At 41.5% G+C, this 21,136-nt stretch overlaps 1 protein-coding gene across 3 annotated transcripts in view; it reads left to right on the top strand.

The window, feature by feature from the left end:
- Positions 1–21,136, top strand: part of ACP3 (acid phosphatase 3) — a 94,918-nt gene that overhangs the window by 16,487 nt on the left and 57,295 nt on the right. For all 3 annotated transcript variants that reach the window (XM_047782676.1, XM_047782695.1, XM_047782685.1), the window contains exons 4-9: positions 40–192; positions 4,934–5,032; positions 8,653–8,745; positions 10,685–10,817; positions 15,236–15,318; positions 18,082–18,185. In XM_047782676.1, coding sequence (XP_047638632.1) covers positions 40–192; positions 4,934–5,032; positions 8,653–8,745; positions 10,685–10,817; positions 15,236–15,318; positions 18,082–18,185 — 665 coding nt within the window. The remainder of the gene's footprint in view (positions 1–39; positions 193–4,933; positions 5,033–8,652; positions 8,746–10,684; positions 10,818–15,235; positions 15,319–18,081; positions 18,186–21,136) is intronic.

A 21,136-nucleotide genomic window follows, 5' to 3' on the forward strand; every position in this document is an offset into this window, starting at 1 on the left:
TCCTCTCAATTGGATTCTGCTTTGATTGTCCCACTTTAGGTTTATGTTCGAAGCACAGATGTTGACCGAACGTTGATGAGTGCAATGACAAACCTTGCAGGCCTATTTCCTCCAGAAGGCATCAGCATCTGGAACCCCAACCTACTCTGGCAGCCCATCCCAGTGCACACAGTCCCTCTTTCTGAAGATCAGGTCAGTATTCTGAGAAAACAAGATTTCATGGGGCCTGGAAGAACAAAGGCAGGCTCCTCAGGGCTTATATTACCCACTTTGTTTTGCTACTCTTTCCACTTTTGGCAATTTGTCCCTCTCCAATTTTACACACACAGACACATGGACACACACACGGACACACACACACACACACACGACTTTCAGTGTTTTGCCTTCAATTCCCAGGCTTTTTGTGCCCACACAGAGTTCTCCTCTCTCCAGAATATCCAAAGACCTCTCTACCTAGAAAATATCCCTCCCCCAATGAAAATCCCCATCCCTAGGTAGGGCAAAAAAGAAAGATTTGAGTACATAATTGGTGCCCAACACTTTATATGTGTCATCTTATTTTCCTTTCATAACAACCTCGAATGGATAATATTATTATTCTCCTTTTATAGCAAGGGAAATAAGTTCCCAGAGAAGTCAAATGAAAAAGGTGGATCCAAAGTCACACGGTTGATAGCATCACTGCTGGGATGAGAACCAGGCCGCTCTCATTCCAGAGCAATTTCTCTCCCTGTAAACTAGTGGTTCTCAAAGTTAGCTAGAGATTAGAATCACCTAGATTTTTTTTTTTAAATCCTGATGCCCAGGGCACTCCCCAGGGTAAAATAGACTCTCTGAGGATAGGACTCCATGCATCATTACTTTTCTTTTTTTTTTTAATTTTATTTTTTAATTTTTTGTTTTATTTTTTTATTTTATTTATTTTTAACTTTTTTATTATTACTCAATGAGTTTATTACATTTATAGTTGTACAATGATCATCACAGTCCAATTTTCTAGGATTTCTGTCATTACTTTTCTTAAGTCTCTCTCGATGATTCTAGTGAGCAGCCAAGTCCAAGAACCAGTACCATAAACCAAGTTGCCAAAATGAGGTTGTTTGAGAGAGACTCTCAAATTTATTTACACTGAGGCAGACTGACCAAGAACTCTTTTCATCTTTTCATAGAAATGCCTATATTTTAAATAGTAATAAATAAATGTAATCTTCCAGGTGTGGAATTCAAACTGTGTGAAGAACCCCTTCCTAATCCCCCTGTGGTCACGTTACAGTGATGACTATCTCCTCGCTTTATAGTCTTGGCAGTCCTCCAAGAAACTTGACTTAATTGCTGAATCTAGTGACTTAATTTTTTCCATGTGCTTTATAGGAATAGCTCGGTGCCATCAACCTCACTAACCTAGGTTACATAACCTAGGATAAATCTACTCCAACAAAATTTTCTTGTGTTTCCCGAAAATACAAGATGATTTCTTTATGCCTCTTTCCTTTACAGACTCAGGAGTGAATTATTATGCTTGTCAGTGTCATTAGGATTTTGTGAATTTCTTTTTTCGAAAAAAACCCAAAAATTTCACTTTTACAGTAGATAGACTGGACAGAAGCATGAAATTTAGCCAGTATTGACCAGGGTAGCTGTTTGAGCCTTAATCCTTTAAGACTGGTTAAATTACATAGTCAAGAGAATACTAGTGCTATTAGAAGAGGAAGAAACAGGGAGATGGAGGGGGAGGGAGAGAGAAATAAGCAAGATTGTCTACCTGTGGCTTCCAGCTACCTGCTCTAACATCAACCAAGAAATTTAACAAAGTCAACCAGTCAACCAAAGTTATTCCCAGAGCTCTCGTAAGTACCGCACAGAAATAGAAGAGCCATATATAATCCATGTGATGAAAGAAAGATTCGCACTGTGAAATGTGTCGACAATGATGCAAGATGGTGGGCAATGATTTCAAGAAAAGCTGCATCTGCTGGAGGAATTCAGGGAACGAGACACATATAGAGCTACCAAAGGGCAGTCATTCATGTCTTCATTGAACAAGACCTTAGAGGAGGGGTAGGAAAGGAAAGGAAGGCAGCCTAAAACTTGGCTTCGAGTCAACAGAGTGCTTTCCCTTCTGTGTCCAGAGATCATATTTGGAAAGAATGAAAATAAGACAGAGTAACTGTGTGGGGCACAGGTTAGAGAATCAAATGTAATAGCCAGAAGGACTCTTGAGACAAAGACGGCGTGATGTAGAAGGAAGGCTGAATTTAAAGTTGGGAAAACCTGAGTCTGAGAGCCACCTACCACCTCAGATCCTTGACCTTGAGTAACTTTCCTGCACCTCCATTTCCTTTTCTGTAAAATGGGAACAGTACCCACCTAACTTCTTTACAGGGGCTTTGAAAACCAAGGTAGTTAAGAAAAGGGAAAGACTTTGTAAACTACAAAATGCCAGATAGATGTTTAGGTTCAGCCTGACCCTTTCAGTATGTGGGATGAGAAAACTAAAGTCTAGAAAGGTTAGGTAATTCATTAAAACCTAGACATTTAAATGAGTAATCTGGGAGTTCTCATTGTGGCTCAGTGGGTTAAGAATCCAACTAGTACCCATGAGGATGGCGGTTTGATCCCCTGGCCGCGCTCAGTGGGTTAAGGAGCCGACATTTCCGTGAGTTGTGGTGTAGGTCATAGATGCGGCTTGGATCTGTCATTGCTGTGGCTGTGGTATAGGCTGGTAGCTGCAGCTCCAATGGGACCCCAGCCTGGGAAGCTTCATGTGCCCCAGGTGCGACCACAAGAAGAAAAAAAAGTAAAGGAACAATCCTGTGATTTTTCCCTCGACGATGTCATTTCTCCTGTGGAAAAATTGGAGAGCCAGGCATGGGAATTTAGAGGTAAAGCAGGGGACATAAAAGAAGCCTGTGTCCCTTCCTCAGTACTGTGTGGAAGTGATGAGCGATGCTTTGGGGAATTTGTCTGACAGTGGCTTGAAGGGAGCCTCTCAGGCAGGAAAGCTCCATTGGAGCTTCTGAAAATAACTGTGGAAGCCATTCAGGAATGAGGAAATGAAGGCTTAAGTTAAGACAGTAAAGATGCCAGAGGAAGGAAGGTGAGGTAAGCAAGGTGACACAGACTCAGAAATGACAGACAGGAAGCATCTTAATAAAAAAATGGTTTCTGAGTAGCTAGTAATATGCCAAGCACTGTTCTAGGCTTTGACAACGCTGCAGTGAACAACACAGACAAGATCCTGGCTGTCCCCAAGTCTATATTTTTGTAGGAAATAGATGATAAAGAAGCAGGAGTTCCCCGGTGGCCTAGGGGTTAAGTATTCAGCATCACCACTGCTGTGATATGGGTTTGATCCCTGGCCTGGGAACTTCCACATGCTATGGGTGTGGCCAAAAGAAAAAAAAGTAAATAAATACAATAAGTTCAAATGGCAATGAGTTCCTTGAAGGAAATAAAACAAGTTATTGTGATAGTGGCTGGGCAGAATCTCTAGAAGAGCTGGAGTGGGGGAGTGTCTCAGGCGGGCAACAGTCTGCAGAGAACCCCAAGCCTGTGCTTTCAGGGCACCCCAAGAAGGCCCTCAGTGCTGCTGGAGAGGAGTGAGCGAGGGGGCAGCAGGGAAAGCAGGACGGAAAGGTTCTTAGGGGACTTTGGATTACAGGTAAAATGGAAAGCCAATGAAAGTCATAAGCCAGGGGACAACATGATCTGGTTGATGGTTTTATAATATTAGCATTTACAAAAATAAAAAGGATCAGTGTATCTGCTGTGCCGAGGATGAATTGTGATGCAAACTGACCACAAAGGAAGTTCTACGGTACTTGAAACACAGATTGTGGTATCTGGACTGGGAGGGGATAGTGAAGATAAAGAAAAAGTGTTTATTTGGATACATAGTTGACTTGGGAACAATACGAGTTTGAACTGCATGGGTTCACTTACATGTAAATTTTTTTCAATAAATTCATACCGCAGTACTACATGATCCCTGGATATGGAACAATGGATGCAGACAGTGGAGTTATACTTGGATTTTCAACTGCATGGGATTTGGCAATCCTAATCTCCCCAATGTTCCAGGGTTAACTGTATTTTGAAAGCAGACATGCAAAAGTGATTAGCCTATGAAGCAGGGTAATAAATTTCATAATTGGCAAAAAGCAGAGCAATTCCAAAGAGGAAATGGTTACAGATGAAAAAGCTGAATTCAGGTCTGTACATGTCAAATTTAAGGAAGAAGAGAACTATCCAACTGGTGGTATCCACCACCAAGGCTAGAAATACAGGACTAGCTCAGAAAGTAAGAGCCACACAATAAACATGGGAGTCACCCGCCTATAGATTATAGTTGAAACTCCAAGAAAAAAATGTCAAATTTAAACTCATTTTAGGATGATTACCTTGTCCTCAGAATAGGTTTTCAAATGTATTTTTCTATATATTTAGTATGTGCCCTTATTTTAACAGTCCTCAAATTTGCAAGAACTTATTTCAGTGAATGGTTAATCAATCCCTTAAGATTCTTTCCAGAACCTCTCATTCATTTCTCTATACTCTGTGTGTGTGTGTGTGTGTGTGTGTGTGTGTGTGTGTGTGTGTGTGTGTGTGTGTGCATCTGGTGCTGTAATTGAAACAGGACCAGAAGGAAGCAAGATAACAGTTATTTCACAGGGCAAAATCAGGAGGTGTGAATATTTACCAACAACACAGTCCTATTTATCAAGTTCAGAGTTCTGGGTACATATCCTACTATTTAAGACCTGCAAATCATTTATCTATTTTTCCTCGATTTTAGAATTCCACTCAGCTCAAAAAAATTTTTGAATCTTTTATTCAGGTCACTTTATATGTAATGAGTCTTAACATATAACTGTAGCTTCTTTAGTTCTTCTGACTAATGAAAGATTTATGATTTTTCTTTGGTCCTCAGTTGCTATACCTGCCATTCAGGAACTGCCCTCGTTTTCAAGAACTTGAGAGTGAGACTTTGAAATCGGAGGAATTCCAGAAGAGGCTGCATCCTTATAAGGTTAAAAAAAAAATGTGTCATTTAGTGTGTACAGAAATAATAGGAATTCTGGAGCTATTTGAATACTATCCAACTTCTACTCCCATTAGCAATGCACTTCTTTTTCCACCACCTTAACAGCAGTGTGTGGACAACTTGGGGATATTTGCTAATCTGCACCCCCTTCAAAATCAGGAATGAGACAAGGAAGCCCATCACTATTTTAAAACATTGTACTGTATTACTTTTCTCTAATGATGAGTGAGCTTTACATGTCTTTATCTAGTTAAATGCCACTCGTACTTCCTGTTCTGTTCATATCCCTTGACCATTTTCCTTGTGGATTATTGGGGAGGTTTTTTTTTATAGTTTTAGGAGCTTTCTTTCTATAGTATAACTTTTTTGGGGGGTGGGGAATGCAAATGTCTCTCCTGCTTTTGCCACATGGTTGTAATCTATAGTTTGTATGTTTGTAGTCATATTTAGAAAAGCCTTCCCTGCTCCTAGGTTATAAAGGAAGTCTGCAATGCTCTTTTTTTTTTTTTTTTTAGGGCCGTGGCATATGGAGGTTCCCAGGCCAGGGGTCCAATAGGAGCTACAGCTGCCGGCCTATACCACTGCCACAGCAACTTGGGATCTAAGTCGAGTCTGAAACCTACACCGCAGCTCAAGGCAATGCCGGTTCCCCAACCCACTGAGCAATACCAGGGATAGAACTTACAACCTCATGGTTCCTAGTCGGATTTGTTTCTGATGTGTCAGAAAGGGAACTCCTGCAATGCTTTTTTCTAATTTACTATATAGCTTCATTTCTACGTTTACGTATTGGATCCATTTACAGTTTATGCCGGTGTTAGGTGTGAGGTATGTATCCTGCTGAAGGTTTTTAATGAAGATTACCTAATTGCTCTATCACTATTTATTGAATAGTTCATCTTTCCCCCACTAGTTTGAGCTATTATATGTAAAAATTCCCATGTATAAGCTCTATTTCTAGACTTTTTATTCCATTTAATTATTCTTTCATTTCATTAGCCAAAACTTCGGTTGAAATTATTAAGAATTATATATGAGTTGACAGAACACAGAACACTGTAAACCAGCTATGAATGAAAAAATAAAAATCATTTAAAAAAAGAATTATATATGCTTTAGTATCTAAAGGGCTGGAAATCCCTCATGCTCTACTTTTTCTGAGTTTTCATGGCTATGTTTTCATTTAACTTTTTAGTGTTTTTATTGGGGTCATAGTAAATGTAAAACTTAATTGAGGGCAAATTTACAACTTTTTTGCAAATTTGTTGAGTCTTCCTTTCTAAAAACATGATACTTTTTTCCTATTCTTATCTTCAAGAATTTTAAGGTTTTCTGCCTATAGGTCTTTGTAATTTTTGTTGTTTGTTCCAGGTTTATAATACCTGAAAATAATCATGGCTTACCTCTACTTTTCCAATATTTATACCTCTGATTTCTTTTGCCTACTTGCATTGGCCAGTACTTACAGTCCATTATTACATAGCAGTAATGGTAGTGGGCACCCTTTCTCATTCCTGATTTTAGAAGTATTTCCCTATTAAGCATTGTAGCTTTTGGACCAGATAGATATTCAAGTTAAGGAATTAGCCATCTTTCTTATTTACTTGAGTGTTTTTACCAATACTGATATTTAATTTTTTCAAAGGTCTTTTCAACATTTTTCAATATAATCAAGTTATTTTTCTCTTGGGTCCATTACTAAGATTAATTATATTCTTAGGTTTACTACTATTGAACCATCTCTACAGGTCTAGATTTAAGCCCCTTTCTTTTAATACAATACTGAATTATTTGTTAATACTTTACTTAGACATTTTGCATTCATAGTCAAAGTCACTTTGGACTGTAGTTTTCCTTTCAGGCCAGTCTTTGTCAGTATCAATATTTATAGAATTTCGGGGAGGTTTTCTTTTTTTTTTTTTATGCTCCAGAACAGTTAAAATAGCACTAGAACAACTTACTCTTGAAAAGCTTGGTAGAATTCTCCATAAAATTATCTGGCCCTGTTTTATTTTGTGTTGTTAGGGGATGCTCTTTAATAATTACCTCTATTGGAAGTTCCCATGTTGCACAGCAGGTTAAGGGTCCCTCGTTGCCACAGCTGTGGTACAGGTGCCAACTGTGGCACAGATTCAATTCCTGGCCCAAGAATTCCCACATGCTGCTGTTTTTTGGTCCAGCCAAAAAACATGTATTATTCACATTTATTTTTTGGAAATCAATTTGAGTTAATATTGGCAAATTATATTTTCCTAGAAAATGTATACATCAGACAAAGAATATCTTCCAAAGGCTTCCAAGAAATTGCTGCCAATTCCAAAAGTAATTTCATTTCCCATACATAGAAAAATCACTATGTATAAATTGTATTATTTATAATAATGTATTTTATCTTAGTAAAGATATCATTAATCATTTCCAGAAGGCAAAATAAATGGAGAGGGGACCACCAAAACTGACATTTGAATTTTAATTTCTAAACAGTTTTTTCTATAATCATGTGACATTTTTAAAAATTTACTTTTCCCAGGGATAAAAAAAAAAAAATTCACAGAGGTATTGATATGCTGATCTTCAATTAAAGTCATTTTTGTAAATATAAACATTATGATTAAGATGACTAATGATATGTACAATATATTAGAAATTTAAATGAGTTAATATCACCAATATGTTTAGGCATATATAATTTTTGAAATCTCAATTTCTTTAAAGATTCTTAGACACATGTTGAAATATTTGTTTTAAAAGAAAAATAAATTGAATATTAATTTAAAAAAATTGCTGCCAATTCATCAAGCAGATAGCTACTAATGGGTCTATTACCATGACAATCCAAGAATAATACAGAACCTAGAAAAATGTTTGTATCCGATCCAAATTGCACATTTATAGCCAGATACCAGGCCCTATTTCTGTTGTATTTCCTGGGGTGCTTTGGCCTGAGCTGAGACATGTTTCCCTTCTCATCTTTCAGCCATTTACCTGTGAGTTATCCTTCACCTATTCCCAAAATGATTTAAGGAGGTGCACTTCGGTCTGAGTCTAGGATAAACCAGGAATATGTGGCAGTAAGCCAGCAGGTGCCCACATGTTTAAAGTAATAATGAGAAATGATTGATTAGCATTTGTAAAATTCTTTGGGTTGGCATTATCATAGCCCATATAACTGGTGCATTTTCATGTGAAGAACAGCAACTCTCAAGGGGGATAATTTTCCTTCACAGGGAATCTTTTTAAAATTTTTTTATTGAAATATAGTTGATTGATGATGTGTTAATTTCAGGTGTACAGTAAACATATACATATACATGTTATTTTTTTTACGTTTCCTTCCATTTTATGTTAGTACAAGATGTTGAGCATAATTTCCTGTGCTATAAGATCCTTGTTGGTCATCTATTTTATATGTAGTAGTGTATATATTTTAATCTTTGTCAGTGTGTGGAGACGTTTTGTTGTCACAACTGAGGGATTAGGGATGATGTGGCCTCTGGTGGGAAGAGGCCAGAGATACCGCTAAATATCCTAAAATGCACGGGGCATGATGCCCAAGTTGAGAAACTCTGGTATAAAGATGTTTTCTCCCTCTGTGTGTGTTTCAGGATTTTATAGAAAACTTGCCCAAACTTACAGGATACCATGGCCAGGACCTTTTTGGAATTTGGAGTAATGTCTACGACCCTTTATTTTGTGAGGTAAAAGAAAAAATATCAAAGATTAATTTACAGTCTGATTTTATGACATATGCCTATTTTGAAACAGATGAATACATTTTCTCTTGTTTTTTTAAAACCAGTATATTATTTAGACTTCCTTTGACGTTGAAACGTAAGTCAAGACTTCTTTATTTAACTTAGATTCTGACTCTTTCTCTCCAGTATTTATGCATTCAACCCTTTAGAAAATTACAAGCAACACTGCTTTTTCTATGCCCTGTCACTTGCTTATTTTTCAGTCACTTTAGAATGCTGGACTCTTGTCATGGATTTTAATGAAAAAAGCGATATTGTCTTACAGAAAGAAGCAAAAAATATTATCTAATTTTTGGATATAGAAATAAGCAAGCCAGGAGTTCCCGTCGTGGCGCAGTGGTTAACGAATCGGACTAGGAACCATGAGGTTGCGGGTTCGATCCCTGGCCTTGCTCAGTGGGTTAAGGGTCTGGCATTGCCATGAGCTGTGGTGTAGGTCGTAGATGTGGCTTGGATCCTATGTTGCTGTGGCTCTGGCATAGGCCAGCGGCTACAGCTCCGATTAGACCCCCAGCCTGGAAACCTCCACATGCCATGGGAGCGGCCCCAGAAAAGACAAAAAAAAAAAAAAAAAAGAGAGAGAAGCAAGCCAGTCTATTATGCTGTACAATGCATATAAAATAACCTTTGTAGCTAGATAAATTACTATTTTTTCAGAGCTTCATGGTGTTTTCTCACTCACCATGCTCTACCTGCTGGCCTAAAGGAAAACTCTATAATCCTGTTTTCCCAGCCAGTTCACTGAGTCTTAGGGCAAAATTCTGACCACCCAGATGACTGCAATCCACTTCTGATTCTGAGGTCATTGTGAGTGTGGAGCTGAGGGGGGACAGCAGTTACGTTCCTGGTTCCACCTTGGTAGCAATGACTCAATTTGCTACCCTCCGTGATAGAGTTCATTGACCCAAGGACATGCGACGTTCCTAATATTTTTACTTTATCATGAGCATCTGTTGCTAGTCTTATAAAAGTCTTCAGTAAAAACAAGGGTCCACATTTTGGTTCAAGTCTTGATTTTCCTTTCTTCCTCATGATAGCTTGATCTGAGCTATTCCACAATGTGGCCGAGGTGTGGTTCCTTTTTCACCTCCCTCTCATTTCCTCTGTTGGCTGCTTCACTTTGGTCTCCTCTTTCATGAACTGTCCCTCTCAATCCTGCCTTTGAAACTGGGGGAATCCTAATCACATCTTCAGAGCAGGTAATAAACATTGGCATGAGATCTCAGTGTGTGCTGCCATATGGCTCACTCATCCCTTTAACAAGGGTTTACCAAGTACCTGCTGTGTGCAGGGTGTGGATTTTCCTTGAATCAGTGAACCAGAAGCTGATGGGAGTTTGGGGGAGACATGATTAAAAGTCCTGAAATTTAAGGCCTTTCCCAGCTCTCCTCTCAGACGCTCATTTAGCTTTTAAAGAAGCACCATCTAACCTTGTCAGCTTTTACCTTTGCTGCAAGTTAACAAAAAGATTTCCAAACTTTTCATAAAGGAATGAAGTACTTCCTTGTCCCTCCTCTGCAAACTAGGAGTCACCTCTTTGACCCGTAGTTAAGCCAAAAACTATTGACTTGGTGAGAAGGGAAAAATTCGTTTCTGTGAATTTTTCTTCTGAAAAATCAATACCATTAGCTATCACAAAGTGGAGTTTTCCTAAAAAGAAATCAAGACTGTGGCTGTGGTGTAGGCCTGCAGCTGCAGCTCCAATTTGATCCCTAGCCTGGGAACCTCCATGTGCCACAGGTGCTCCCCCCCGCCAAAAAAGGAAATAGCAGGACAAGAAAGGCTGGACCCAGTAGTTCTTGCAGGACAAGGAGGTTAAAAAGTCAACAAATAGGACAGACAGAAATAAAAATACACATTTTCTTCCTTTTTCTTTGCTCAGCGTGTTCACAATTTCACTTTACCCTCCTGGGCCACAAAGGATGCCATGACTAAATTGAAAGAAATATCAGAATTGTCTCTCCTGTCCCTCTATGGAATTCACAAGCAGAAAGAGAAATCTAGACTGCAGGGGGGTAAGTATTTTTTCAATGAGAAGAAAATATTGGATTTGTGGTTGAGTGAGCTGGGTCTGAGTCCTGGTCCCACCCTTTATCAGCTATGTGACCTTGAATTAGACATGTAACCACCCCTGCACCAGTTTCCGTTAGGCAAATTAGGGATAATAATAATACTCCCTTCTCAGGTAGTGAGCATTAAAATGAATATATGTATTCAAAAGGCTTAGCACTAATAGTACCTCGTACATAAAACATTGTCAAACATTATGTGTTATTATGATCGTTAATATTACCCACTCTGGTCCTTAGTTTTCCCGTCTGGAAAACAGAAGCTTTGGGCTAAAGCTGAATGATACTTTTCATCCTTCCCAGATCAAAGATCAAGTATACCTGAGCCCCATGAAAATCAATTGTGTCTGGTGGCCCACAAGATAAATTTTCTAAGTGGAAAGCATGGCAAAAGCGGCCTGTTTCCCTGAAAACCTTGGAGGTAGCCACTATTAAAGTTAATACAATATATTTTGCAGACTAATTATGCCTGCAGATTAACACGTATTGCATTTGACAAGTTTGAGACACAGCTTAAATTTTTCTGTTGGTGTTGAAAGGTGTTTACTTCTCAGTGATGCCTCATCTCAGCTGGATTTGGCCCTTTGTAGAATAGGACATCCAATCATAATGAAGGCAGACCCAGGCAAGAGGAGCCCAGCCCTTGCAATCAGGATAGGTGATTGGAGGAAAGAAGTCAAAATTAGGCAGGATGGGGTTAGATGCTGAGGCTCTGAGGGCAGCTCGTGGCAGGCCAAGACCCAGAGACTGTGACAGGTTTAGGTGCTGTTAATGGAGCCATTATGACTAAAGATGAGAGCGAGAGGAGGTCCATTTTGCCAGGCTGTCATCATGACAGTGAAGAAATTTTAAGTCACAGGAGATGTTTGAAGTCTTATACTCTAGATAGTTTGAGGAAAACAGTACTGTCACATCAGGACTCCAGACCATTTTCACCACGGGGTCAGACAAGGTCAGCAGAACCCAGGAGAATGCAAAGAGACAGAGCCTCCTGGGGGGTGGGCCAGATTGGGAGGATGTTCACTCCAGCCTTCGTAGCTAGAGATCGAATTCAAGTGACCAATCAGGAGAGGAGTCAATTATAGCTACAAAAGAATCTATAAAGAGTGAAGGAATCTATAATCAGAACAGCTAATGAGGTATGAAGTCAGGATGGTAATTTCATGTGAGGTAGACAAAATAGAGTAACTTTACGAACAATATGATGGAGCTGCAGCCCATGTTGCACAGCAGAGAGGTGGAGCTGATAGGAACGAGTGAGCCCTTACTCCATGCTGAGGGCGTGAGCAGCAAGACCCAAGCCCTGGGGATAGGAGCACATCCAGAGATGAGTATTAGACAGAACCTGGATATTAGGAAAAATGAGCAGGCTGGACACACACTGTGTGTAGGGACAGAGCCCCAGACCCTGCTCAGTCCTACATACTAAGTAACCAAGGACCCAGCGGGTAAAAGTTGGGCCTTGCTGGCTATGTAAGCACCAGGTCTCATTCCTGAACCAGCAGGGCCAGCAGAACGACTCAATCCCAAATCCATCAGATGGTGGAGACAAGACTCTTTATTTCCCCCAACCTTATCATGATGGACTCAGATATTCATCCCCTCACTACTCAAAATGCAGTCTATGGACCAACAATAGCAGCATCAAGCCTCTAGAAAGAAACGCAGAGTCCCAGGCCCCAGCCCAGCCCAGCTGAATCAGAATCTGCCTTTTAAGCAAATCCGTAGGTATCACATAGGCACATTAAAGTTTCATTAGCACTTCTCTAGATTGAGGAGATGGTGCAGAAAAGAGCCAGGAAAGCCAGGCAACTGTTGACAAGAATCTATCAATAAATGCAAGGGTGTGTGTCTGAATAAAAGATGGGGTTTTTCCCAACAGTTTGCTCATATTTCCTCTACTTTTATCCTTTGGCTCCCAGAGATTGCACTTTGGGGAAGTCACTTCCCCACTCTGGGTCTCAGTTCCCCCATCTGGTGAGGGCATTAAATAGATTCTAGATAGATTCAGGTGCAGAGTCCTTCCCTCAGGGGTTCTTTGAGTCTGGGACTGTAAAGGCTGGCACCTGTGTGCACACACCTGTCCTATTTCCTAGGGGAAGACCAGTGCTATTGAAAAGCCAGGAAGTTGTTTCCTTAGCAATTCATGCTCAGCCTGTTGTTCAGATCTGGTGAGGTAAGAGAGATTTGTCAACTATACGCTTGTTGAACAATGAAGCGGCAGAGAAGGCATGTGTTATCTGGGTGACAGAGTCACACAGGAACGTCAGGACTTTGATGCATCTTCTGACCTTTGCCCAAACTTCTGTTCCATCAGTTGGTTTCAGGGGTGACGTTGTTCCGTAATATCCTCCTCCCACTGCAGCCACTCCCCACCCCCACCAAGAAAATCCCTAGGCTAATTCCTAAGGCTAATTGAGGAATGTATGGGCTAGTGGTGTCTGTATTAATGAAAAAGGCTTCTTGCCGTGGACCTGAGGTTGGCAAAGCTAAAGCCTGCTGGCCACACCCAGCATTTTATTTTTCGTAAATAAAATGCTATTGAAGCTCAGGCACACTCGTGCATTTAGGTAGTATCTTTGACTCCTGCACTTCTGCTGGAGAATGGTTGTGATGAGACAGGTGGCCCACAGAGCCTAAAACATGTACTATCTGGCCCTTTACAGAATGAGTTTGTCAACCCCTGCTGTAGTCCAAGAGTGAGGGAAGTGAAGTTTGTGTCTTCAGATCAAGAGTATTTTGTCTAGAGTATGCAGCTGTAATAAATGAAACACCAGGGAACTTTGAAGCTAGCTTATGCTACAGTGGGGTCTAATAATTAAGAGCAAGGGCTTTGAAGCCAGATGTGTTGTGTTCAGAGAAGCTCAGTCCCTCTATTTACAAGCTGTGTGATCTCGGACAAGTTGCTGAACATCTCTAGCTGAGCCTGTTTCCCTCCCTTTAAAACATGGTTATTGGCATGCCAGAACCTTCAGATGACCATGACAGTTACCCCTAGTTTCTCCAGGGACCAGGTGGGCAACCATCCTGGAACCAAGAGCTGATCTAGTCCACCATCAACACTGAAGGCTGTTGCAAAGGTACCCACTGACGAGGGACAATTTGCTGACTGAAGGTGGCTCTTGTGACTCCCAGAAACTCAGCTATGGCGTTTAGTTGCATTGTGGCCTGAAGCTCAAGCTGCCGTTCTAAGGGCTCCCAGGTGGCAGCCTTCTCTGAGGCAGAGGAATGAAGACCTGTGGGAAGGGTAGCCTCCAGCTCCCTCCATTTCTAGTCAAGGAAGCTGCAGCATCCACAGAAAAAGCAGATCCCCTTCCTCCTTAGTTCATCCTTTATTGTGCTTACTGGCACACAGACCAATCCACAGTCTCTTCTTACTGTTTTATGAGCTTTTTGAGGACAAGAGCCGTGTCTGATTAACCCATCATAAATGCTCACAGTGTGCTTTGCTGAGTGGGCCACAGAGTCCAGGATTATGGTCAGTCTGTTAACATCAATACCCTGCTCATCCCAAAAGAAAACTGGCCATTTCTAAAGCCAGGAGACCACAAGTACCATGGGAGATAACCAGCAGAGACACAAGGAGTCCTCAGGGGACAGTGTGGAAGACCCTGAGTTAGCACGTCCTTAGAACAGCACCCACTCCACGAGGCACCCTCAGCTTCAGTGACTGCCCAATAGGATGGAGATTCTGGGGTGTGCATCTACCTTTTACCACCTCAAGAGCCACAAATGAAAAGGACAAAGCTTTCCTCACCTGAGGACAGATGGAGTCCAAAGCTAAAGATGCTGGCTTCCCCCCACCCCCCACCATCCCAGTACTGACACCCAGAGTAACCTGAAGCAGAGATCCACAGAAAACAGCCCATGCCCTGTGCAAACATCCAGAGAACTGCTTTCTCCCATGGCCTCTTGCAGGCCTGGCTGCCAGAGGGCTGGGCACAAAGAGGCTGTCGTTTTAGGCCTGGCCTGGGCAAGAGCACTGGCTGACAACTATCTGAAAAAAAGGCTTCTGAAATTCCTTCCAAGTTTGTCAGCCTCCTAACCTGAGTTTCAATAAAACCTGATAGATCTGAGTCCTAACAGACCTATCCAGCTCTTGTGTCCCAGCTGTGTGAGTCACTTCATGGCTCTGGGCCTCAGCTTCCTCATCTGTGAATGGGGGAGAGAAGATAGGATCCAGCAAATAATGTATGTTATTCACACTCTACTAGCAAACAGCCGATGCTCCACCAAAATGAGTTCTTGCCCTCTCTTCTCGAGAATCCTGGCAGAGAGAATCTCTGTAAGAATAAACAAAGCTTGTGAACTAAAATATAAGCCCATATTTGGTTCAGCTCTACTGTTGATCTATCTTCTTTAAGGTGTCCTGGTCAAGGACATCCTCAGTCATATGAAGAATGCGACTCAACCATCAAACCGCAGAAAGCTCATCATGTATTCTGCAGTGAGTATTTGTCTCCATTCAGCATGCATTTGTTCAAGCGGGTGAGCTCTTTCAGCAGTGTGGGGGACTCATCCTCTTCATCATTATCTCCCTGGTGCCCGGTAGATGGTGGACACCATGCTCAAGCTTTTAAAAATAAACACAGAACTCTAGCCCTCAAGGAATTTACATCTAATACTGACAAGAAAATAAGTAAGCACACAAATACCATGCAAAGCAGAATAGCAGTGTCATTCAGGCCAGTGCTTCGCTAAGTCAGAGAAAGGAAACATCACTTCTGTTCCAAACTAAAACCAGAACAGCAACAGGAGCGGAAAAGTAGGTTAGGAGGAAAGCTGAGTGTAAAAGACTTGATGGTGGGGAGTTCCCGTTGTGGTGCAGTGGAAACAAATCCAACTAGCATCATGAGGGTTTGGGATCGATCCCTGGCCTCACTCAGTGGGTCTGGAATGCAGCGTTGCGGTGTAGGTCACAGATGCGGCTCAGATCCCGCATTGCTGTGGCTGTGGCGTAGGCCGGCAGCTGTAGTTCCAATTCCACCCCTAGCCTGGGAACTTTCATGTTCTGCGGGTGCGGCCCTAAAAAATAAATAAATAAACCAAATAATAACAATAAACGACTTGATTATGAGCTAGAAGGTGGGCGGGGGGCAATAGTATGGAAGGTAAGCCCCAGATGAAGGTGATGTTTCAAGCCTCGATGACAGGAAGAAGGGTGGACCCATTAACCACATGGTCATGGGCCAGGGGAATGTACTGATTAGGCAATTGGGTTTGAAATGCCAGGGGCATCCAAGTTGGAAACTTCAGCTGGCAAAGTAGACAGAAGACGGAAAGGGAAGGAGAGCTACAGCTTGAAGCTAGAGCTACCTTTGGGTGCAAAAAGGAAAGAGAGAGAGGGAGATCTTAGAGAAGACCTCCACCTTGGAGCAGAAGCCTGGGAAAGAGACATCGTTGAGGATGAATTCTAGGGCGGTAGCAGGCACTGAAATGGCTTGTCTCAGAGTCTGGGATGAGCAGGGAAACAGGACACAGGGGGCTGACTCGGGCTCCCACTCACTTCCCCAGGACAGAGGGTTTCTCAGATGTGGTTTGGCTGGAGAAAGCCATGTTTCATTCTGCAAGAAGATGGAAGATGTAATTAAAGATACAGGAGTGTTTATTTATCATCTGCACTTCTAAATTACCATTTAGAGAAAGGGTTCATGGAGGGAAGGGCGTATAGTGCCTCTCGGAGAAAGGTAGGCCTGAAATTAGTTGATTCTTTCAGGTCTAGTTTCTAATCTGGTTTCCAGTTCTAACCTGTGTGACTTCTGGCAAGTCATCAATCTGTAATAACTTTTTTTTTCCTCTAGTAAATTGGTTCTAACCCCTTTTGAGTATGTATATACTGCCATACAGTTTAGAAAACCGAATGGTATGCCCATTTTGTACACATAGAAGTTGGGGATTTCTTAACACTAGACAGCTAATCAGTGGAAAAACTGGCCCTAAAAAGCAGTCTCCATTCCTTCCAGCCATTCTGAGAGAAAACTTTTTTTTAAAATGTCTTTTCCGGGAGTTCCCGTCGTGGCGCAGTGGTTAACAAATCCGACTAGGAACCATGAGGTTGCGGGTTCCGTCCCTGCCCTTGCTCAGTGGGTTAACGATCCGGCGTTGCCGTGAGCTGTGGTGTAGGTTGCAGACGCGGCTCGGATCCCGCGTTGCTGTGGCTCTGGCGTAGGCCGGGGGCTACAGCTCCGATTGGACCCCTAGCCTGGGAACCTCCATATGCCGCGGGAGCGGCCCAAGAAATAGCAACAACAACAACAACAACAAAAATGTCTTTTCCAGGGCCATTCCCATGGCACATGGAGATTCCCAGGCTAGGGGGTCGAATCGGAGGTGTAGCTGCCAACCTAAGCCACAGCCACAGCAACGCCGGATCATTAACCCATTGAGCAAAGTCAGGGATCAAACCTGCAACCTCATGGTTCCTAGTCAGACTCGCTAACCACTGCGCCACGACAGGAACTCCCTGAGAGAAAACTTTAACAATTATATTTAAGCTACACTCTATTTCCTTACATTTTATTCGCTCTAAACATTTGTAATCTCATATACTCTTCCACAGCTTTAAAATCACAGATGATGCTAATCTATAGACAAAGTTTAATCTAACATTAATGTGTTCCAAATTATTCTAAAATCTAATGAAAATCAATTAAATAGGCTAAAGCAGAGATAAGTTCTACTAGGGAAAGGCATGGAACCAAATCAGACTTAGTTCAGATTGACTTTCTTCCACTTTGGAGATAAATGACATAAAGAAAATTACTTAATTTCTTTGGATCTCAGTTCCTCTTGTCTTTTAAAAGACATGATGATATGTCTGTAAATCTCACTGCCCAGCACACCACAGAACAAAATTAGTCTTTTCTGGAGTTCCCACTGTGGAGCAGTGGGATCAGCATCATCTCGAGAGCCATGGGCCACATGTACCATCCCCAGCCCCACATAGTGAGTTGAGGATCCGGCGTTGATAGAGCTGAAGCTTAGGTCACAGCTGCTGCTCAAATCTGGTCCCTGGCCAGGGAACTCCATATGCCGAAGGGCAGCCAAAAAAGAAAAAAAATGTTTTTTCTCTATCTACTTCTTAAGTAATTAAGAAATTTAATTGAATCAGAAACCATCATGGTGCTCTAGAAGAGCTAAATACACACCTATTGACTGTAAATTTGAACCAGAGGTAAAAATCAAAAATGTTTGTTTCAAATCTCTGTAGCATGACACTACCGTGAGTGCCCTACAGATGGCGCTAGATGTTTACAACGGAATCCTTCCTCCCTATGCGTCCTGCCACTTAATGGAACTGTACTTCGAGAAGGGGTAAGTGTCCAAGAGGCGCTTTTCAAAATTAATAAAATTAGTTCATACTGGGCCCCAGGTTTTGTCATTATTATTGTTGTTGTTGGCCTAAGGGTCGTTTTATCTATCTGATTGGTTTGATTTGGTTTTATATTCAGAGGGAAGAATGGTAGTACACAGTACTAATCAAAGTACAATATCTTTGATTAGTCATGACTCCTTTTTTCTTACTATTCATGAAGACTTTTACTAGGAAATAACATACAGTCACAGTAGATGAAAAATTTGAGAGAAACATCCTAAGCAACAGAAATTGATTAAAAAAAAAAAAAAGATTAAGAGGGAGTTCTTTTGTGGCGCAATGGGTTAAAGATATGGTGTTGTCACTGCAGTGGCCTGAGTCACTGCTATGACACAGGTTTGCTCCCTGGCCCAGGAACTTCCACATGTCACAGGCGTGGCCAAAAAAAAATTAATTAATTAAAAGATTAAGATATTCTAAGAAGGATGCAGATGTTACATTGCTTCTTGGAAAACACAGGCTGGTAGAAGATGCCAAGAGAAAATTAGGTTTGTCGATGGTTATAAATAATGTTCTTTTGGTTAAAGACTTAATGCCAGATGACTTCCGGCATTTCACATCCACCAGGTTGGTTTCACTTTGTGATCTGGCTTAGCCTTTCTCAGTTGACCATGGCTTGGCTCAAGCCCATGACAAAGGCCAAGGTTAATGAGACCAAATGTCCTAGTTTACCCAGAACTGGAGGGGTTCCCATCACATGTGAGTGTCATTGTTAAAACCAGGAAAGTCCTGGGCAAACCAGGAAGGGCTGATCACCATAGCCAAGGTCATATCAAAAATTTGTATCTGCTATGACACTGGTTTTCTCCTTGGGAGGAAGAGACCTCATGGCATAAGAGCAAGGAAGGAGTTGAGTTAGGTCAGGGACTCCAGAGATTTGTTTCAAGTTTAGCTGGGAGGTGCATTTGCTTTCCCCTCCAGGCATTCACAATAAATAGCTACGGGAAGGACCATCTTGACTGCAGTTACTCAGGGCCCTGTACTCAGAAGAGCCTGTGCTTGGTTTAATGATGCAGTGTTGCCATCTTAAAATCCATCCTTTGTTGAACCTGGGTGCCAAGCACAATGAAACAGAACTAAAACGTGGTCTTAGCAAGCTTTGCTCTCAAACATCTAGCATCACAGTGGAGAGACAATACCCACAGCACAGAGAATATCCAAATAAAGCCAAAAATGGGGCTGAGAAGACTGTGGACATCAAGTGCTCTGTCAGGAACAAGTCCTAGGGAAGGCTGGCTGTAGGTATGGAGTTAACAAATCCAGTGAAAATTCCAGGATCACTTCTCAGAGTAGGCACTGTTTCATTGGGGCAAGAAATTACCCACTTTCCTTGGGCCTCCCTCTTCTCTGTTTTCTGCACCCCAGTAGTCCCGAGCCTGCTTTTATTTTTTTAACACTCCAGAGAAGTATCAAAAGTTAGACTTGCTTTTATTTTTTTATTTATTTTATTTTATTTTATTTTATTTTTTGCTTTTTAAGGCCACACACGTGGCATATGGAGGTTCCCAGGCTAGGGGTCGAATCAGAGCTGTAGCTGTTGGCCTACACCACAGCCACAGCAATGCCAGATCCGACCTACACCACAGCTCATGGCAATGCTGGAACCTTAACCCACTGAGTGAGGCCAGGGGATGGAACCTGCATCCTCCTGGATACTAGTCGGGTTCATTAACCACTGAGCCATGACAGGAACTCCTAGACTTGTTTTTAAATTAGGAGCAGGGAGAATCTAAGTTAACAAGTATAGGCACATGTGCACATGTGCCTGCCTACAAATTAGGTGATCCTGAGTGAAAGGTGATCCCTCTTTATCCCTATGAGAAAATAGAAAAAGAGAATTTTTAGATTTTTTTATCCATCTTAAACACATAAACTTTTAATGCCGTAGATTATATAGTTAAATATATTCTTAAAGTATTTCATTTTTGGTTAAGTACATAAACTTGAAATCATATAATATGTAAAATAATTCACTATGTTAAAAAATAGTGTTTCTTGGTGTTCCCATCGTGGCTCAGTAGAAACAAATCTGACTAGGAACCATGAGGTTGCAGATTCGATCCCTGGCCTCGCTCAGTGGGTTGAGGATCTAGTGCTGCCATGAGCTGTGGTGTAGGTCACAGATGTGGCTCGGATCTGGCATTGCTGTGGCTCTGATGTAGGCTGGCAGCTGCAGCTCTGACTATACCTCTACCCTGGGGAATCTCCATATGCCAAGGGTACTGCCCTAAAAAAAAAAAAATGCTTCTTCCCACTTTCCTATATTATGAAACGTTTTCTCCAAACTCTTTGTATGCACCTTAACTTGTGTCTTTACCACTAGAACCAATTTTGAATCCCCTAACATTTGCAGCAATATAGATGGTAACATGTCATGCTAATTGAAGTTAGACAGTGAGACATCAAAGTCATATGTTATCACTTATATGTGGAATCTAAAAAAAGGATACAATGAACTTCTTTGCAGAGTAGATACTGACTCACAGACTTTGAAAAACTTACGATTTCCAAGGGAGACAGGCTGCAGGGTTGGGGAGGCTCGGGCTGGGGGTTTGGGATGGAAATGCTACAAAATTGGGTTGTAATGATCATTGTACATCTATAAATGTAATAAAGTTCATTGAGTTAAAAACATTTTGAATCCCCTAAAACTGTTTTCCAAATATGTTAATTAATAAAAGTAATTTGGGCTGCTGTACAGATGAACCTCAAATCTCAGAGGCTTGACTCAATGGAATTTTCTTTCTCCTTCATCTAACAGTCCAGTGTAGATGTTCCTGGCCAGTAGCAAGTGACTCGCCCATGGGGTGATTCCCTCATGGTGATTTGGGGACCCAGGCTTCCATCTTTTGGAACTAAAGCTTTCAAGAGTGCTCTGCTCACCTGCAGG

The sequence above is a fragment of the Phacochoerus africanus genome, chromosome 1, assembly GCF_016906955.1.
Source record: "Phacochoerus africanus isolate WHEZ1 chromosome 1, ROS_Pafr_v1, whole genome shotgun sequence".
Lineage (NCBI taxonomy): Eukaryota > Metazoa > Chordata > Mammalia > Artiodactyla > Suidae > Phacochoerus > Phacochoerus africanus.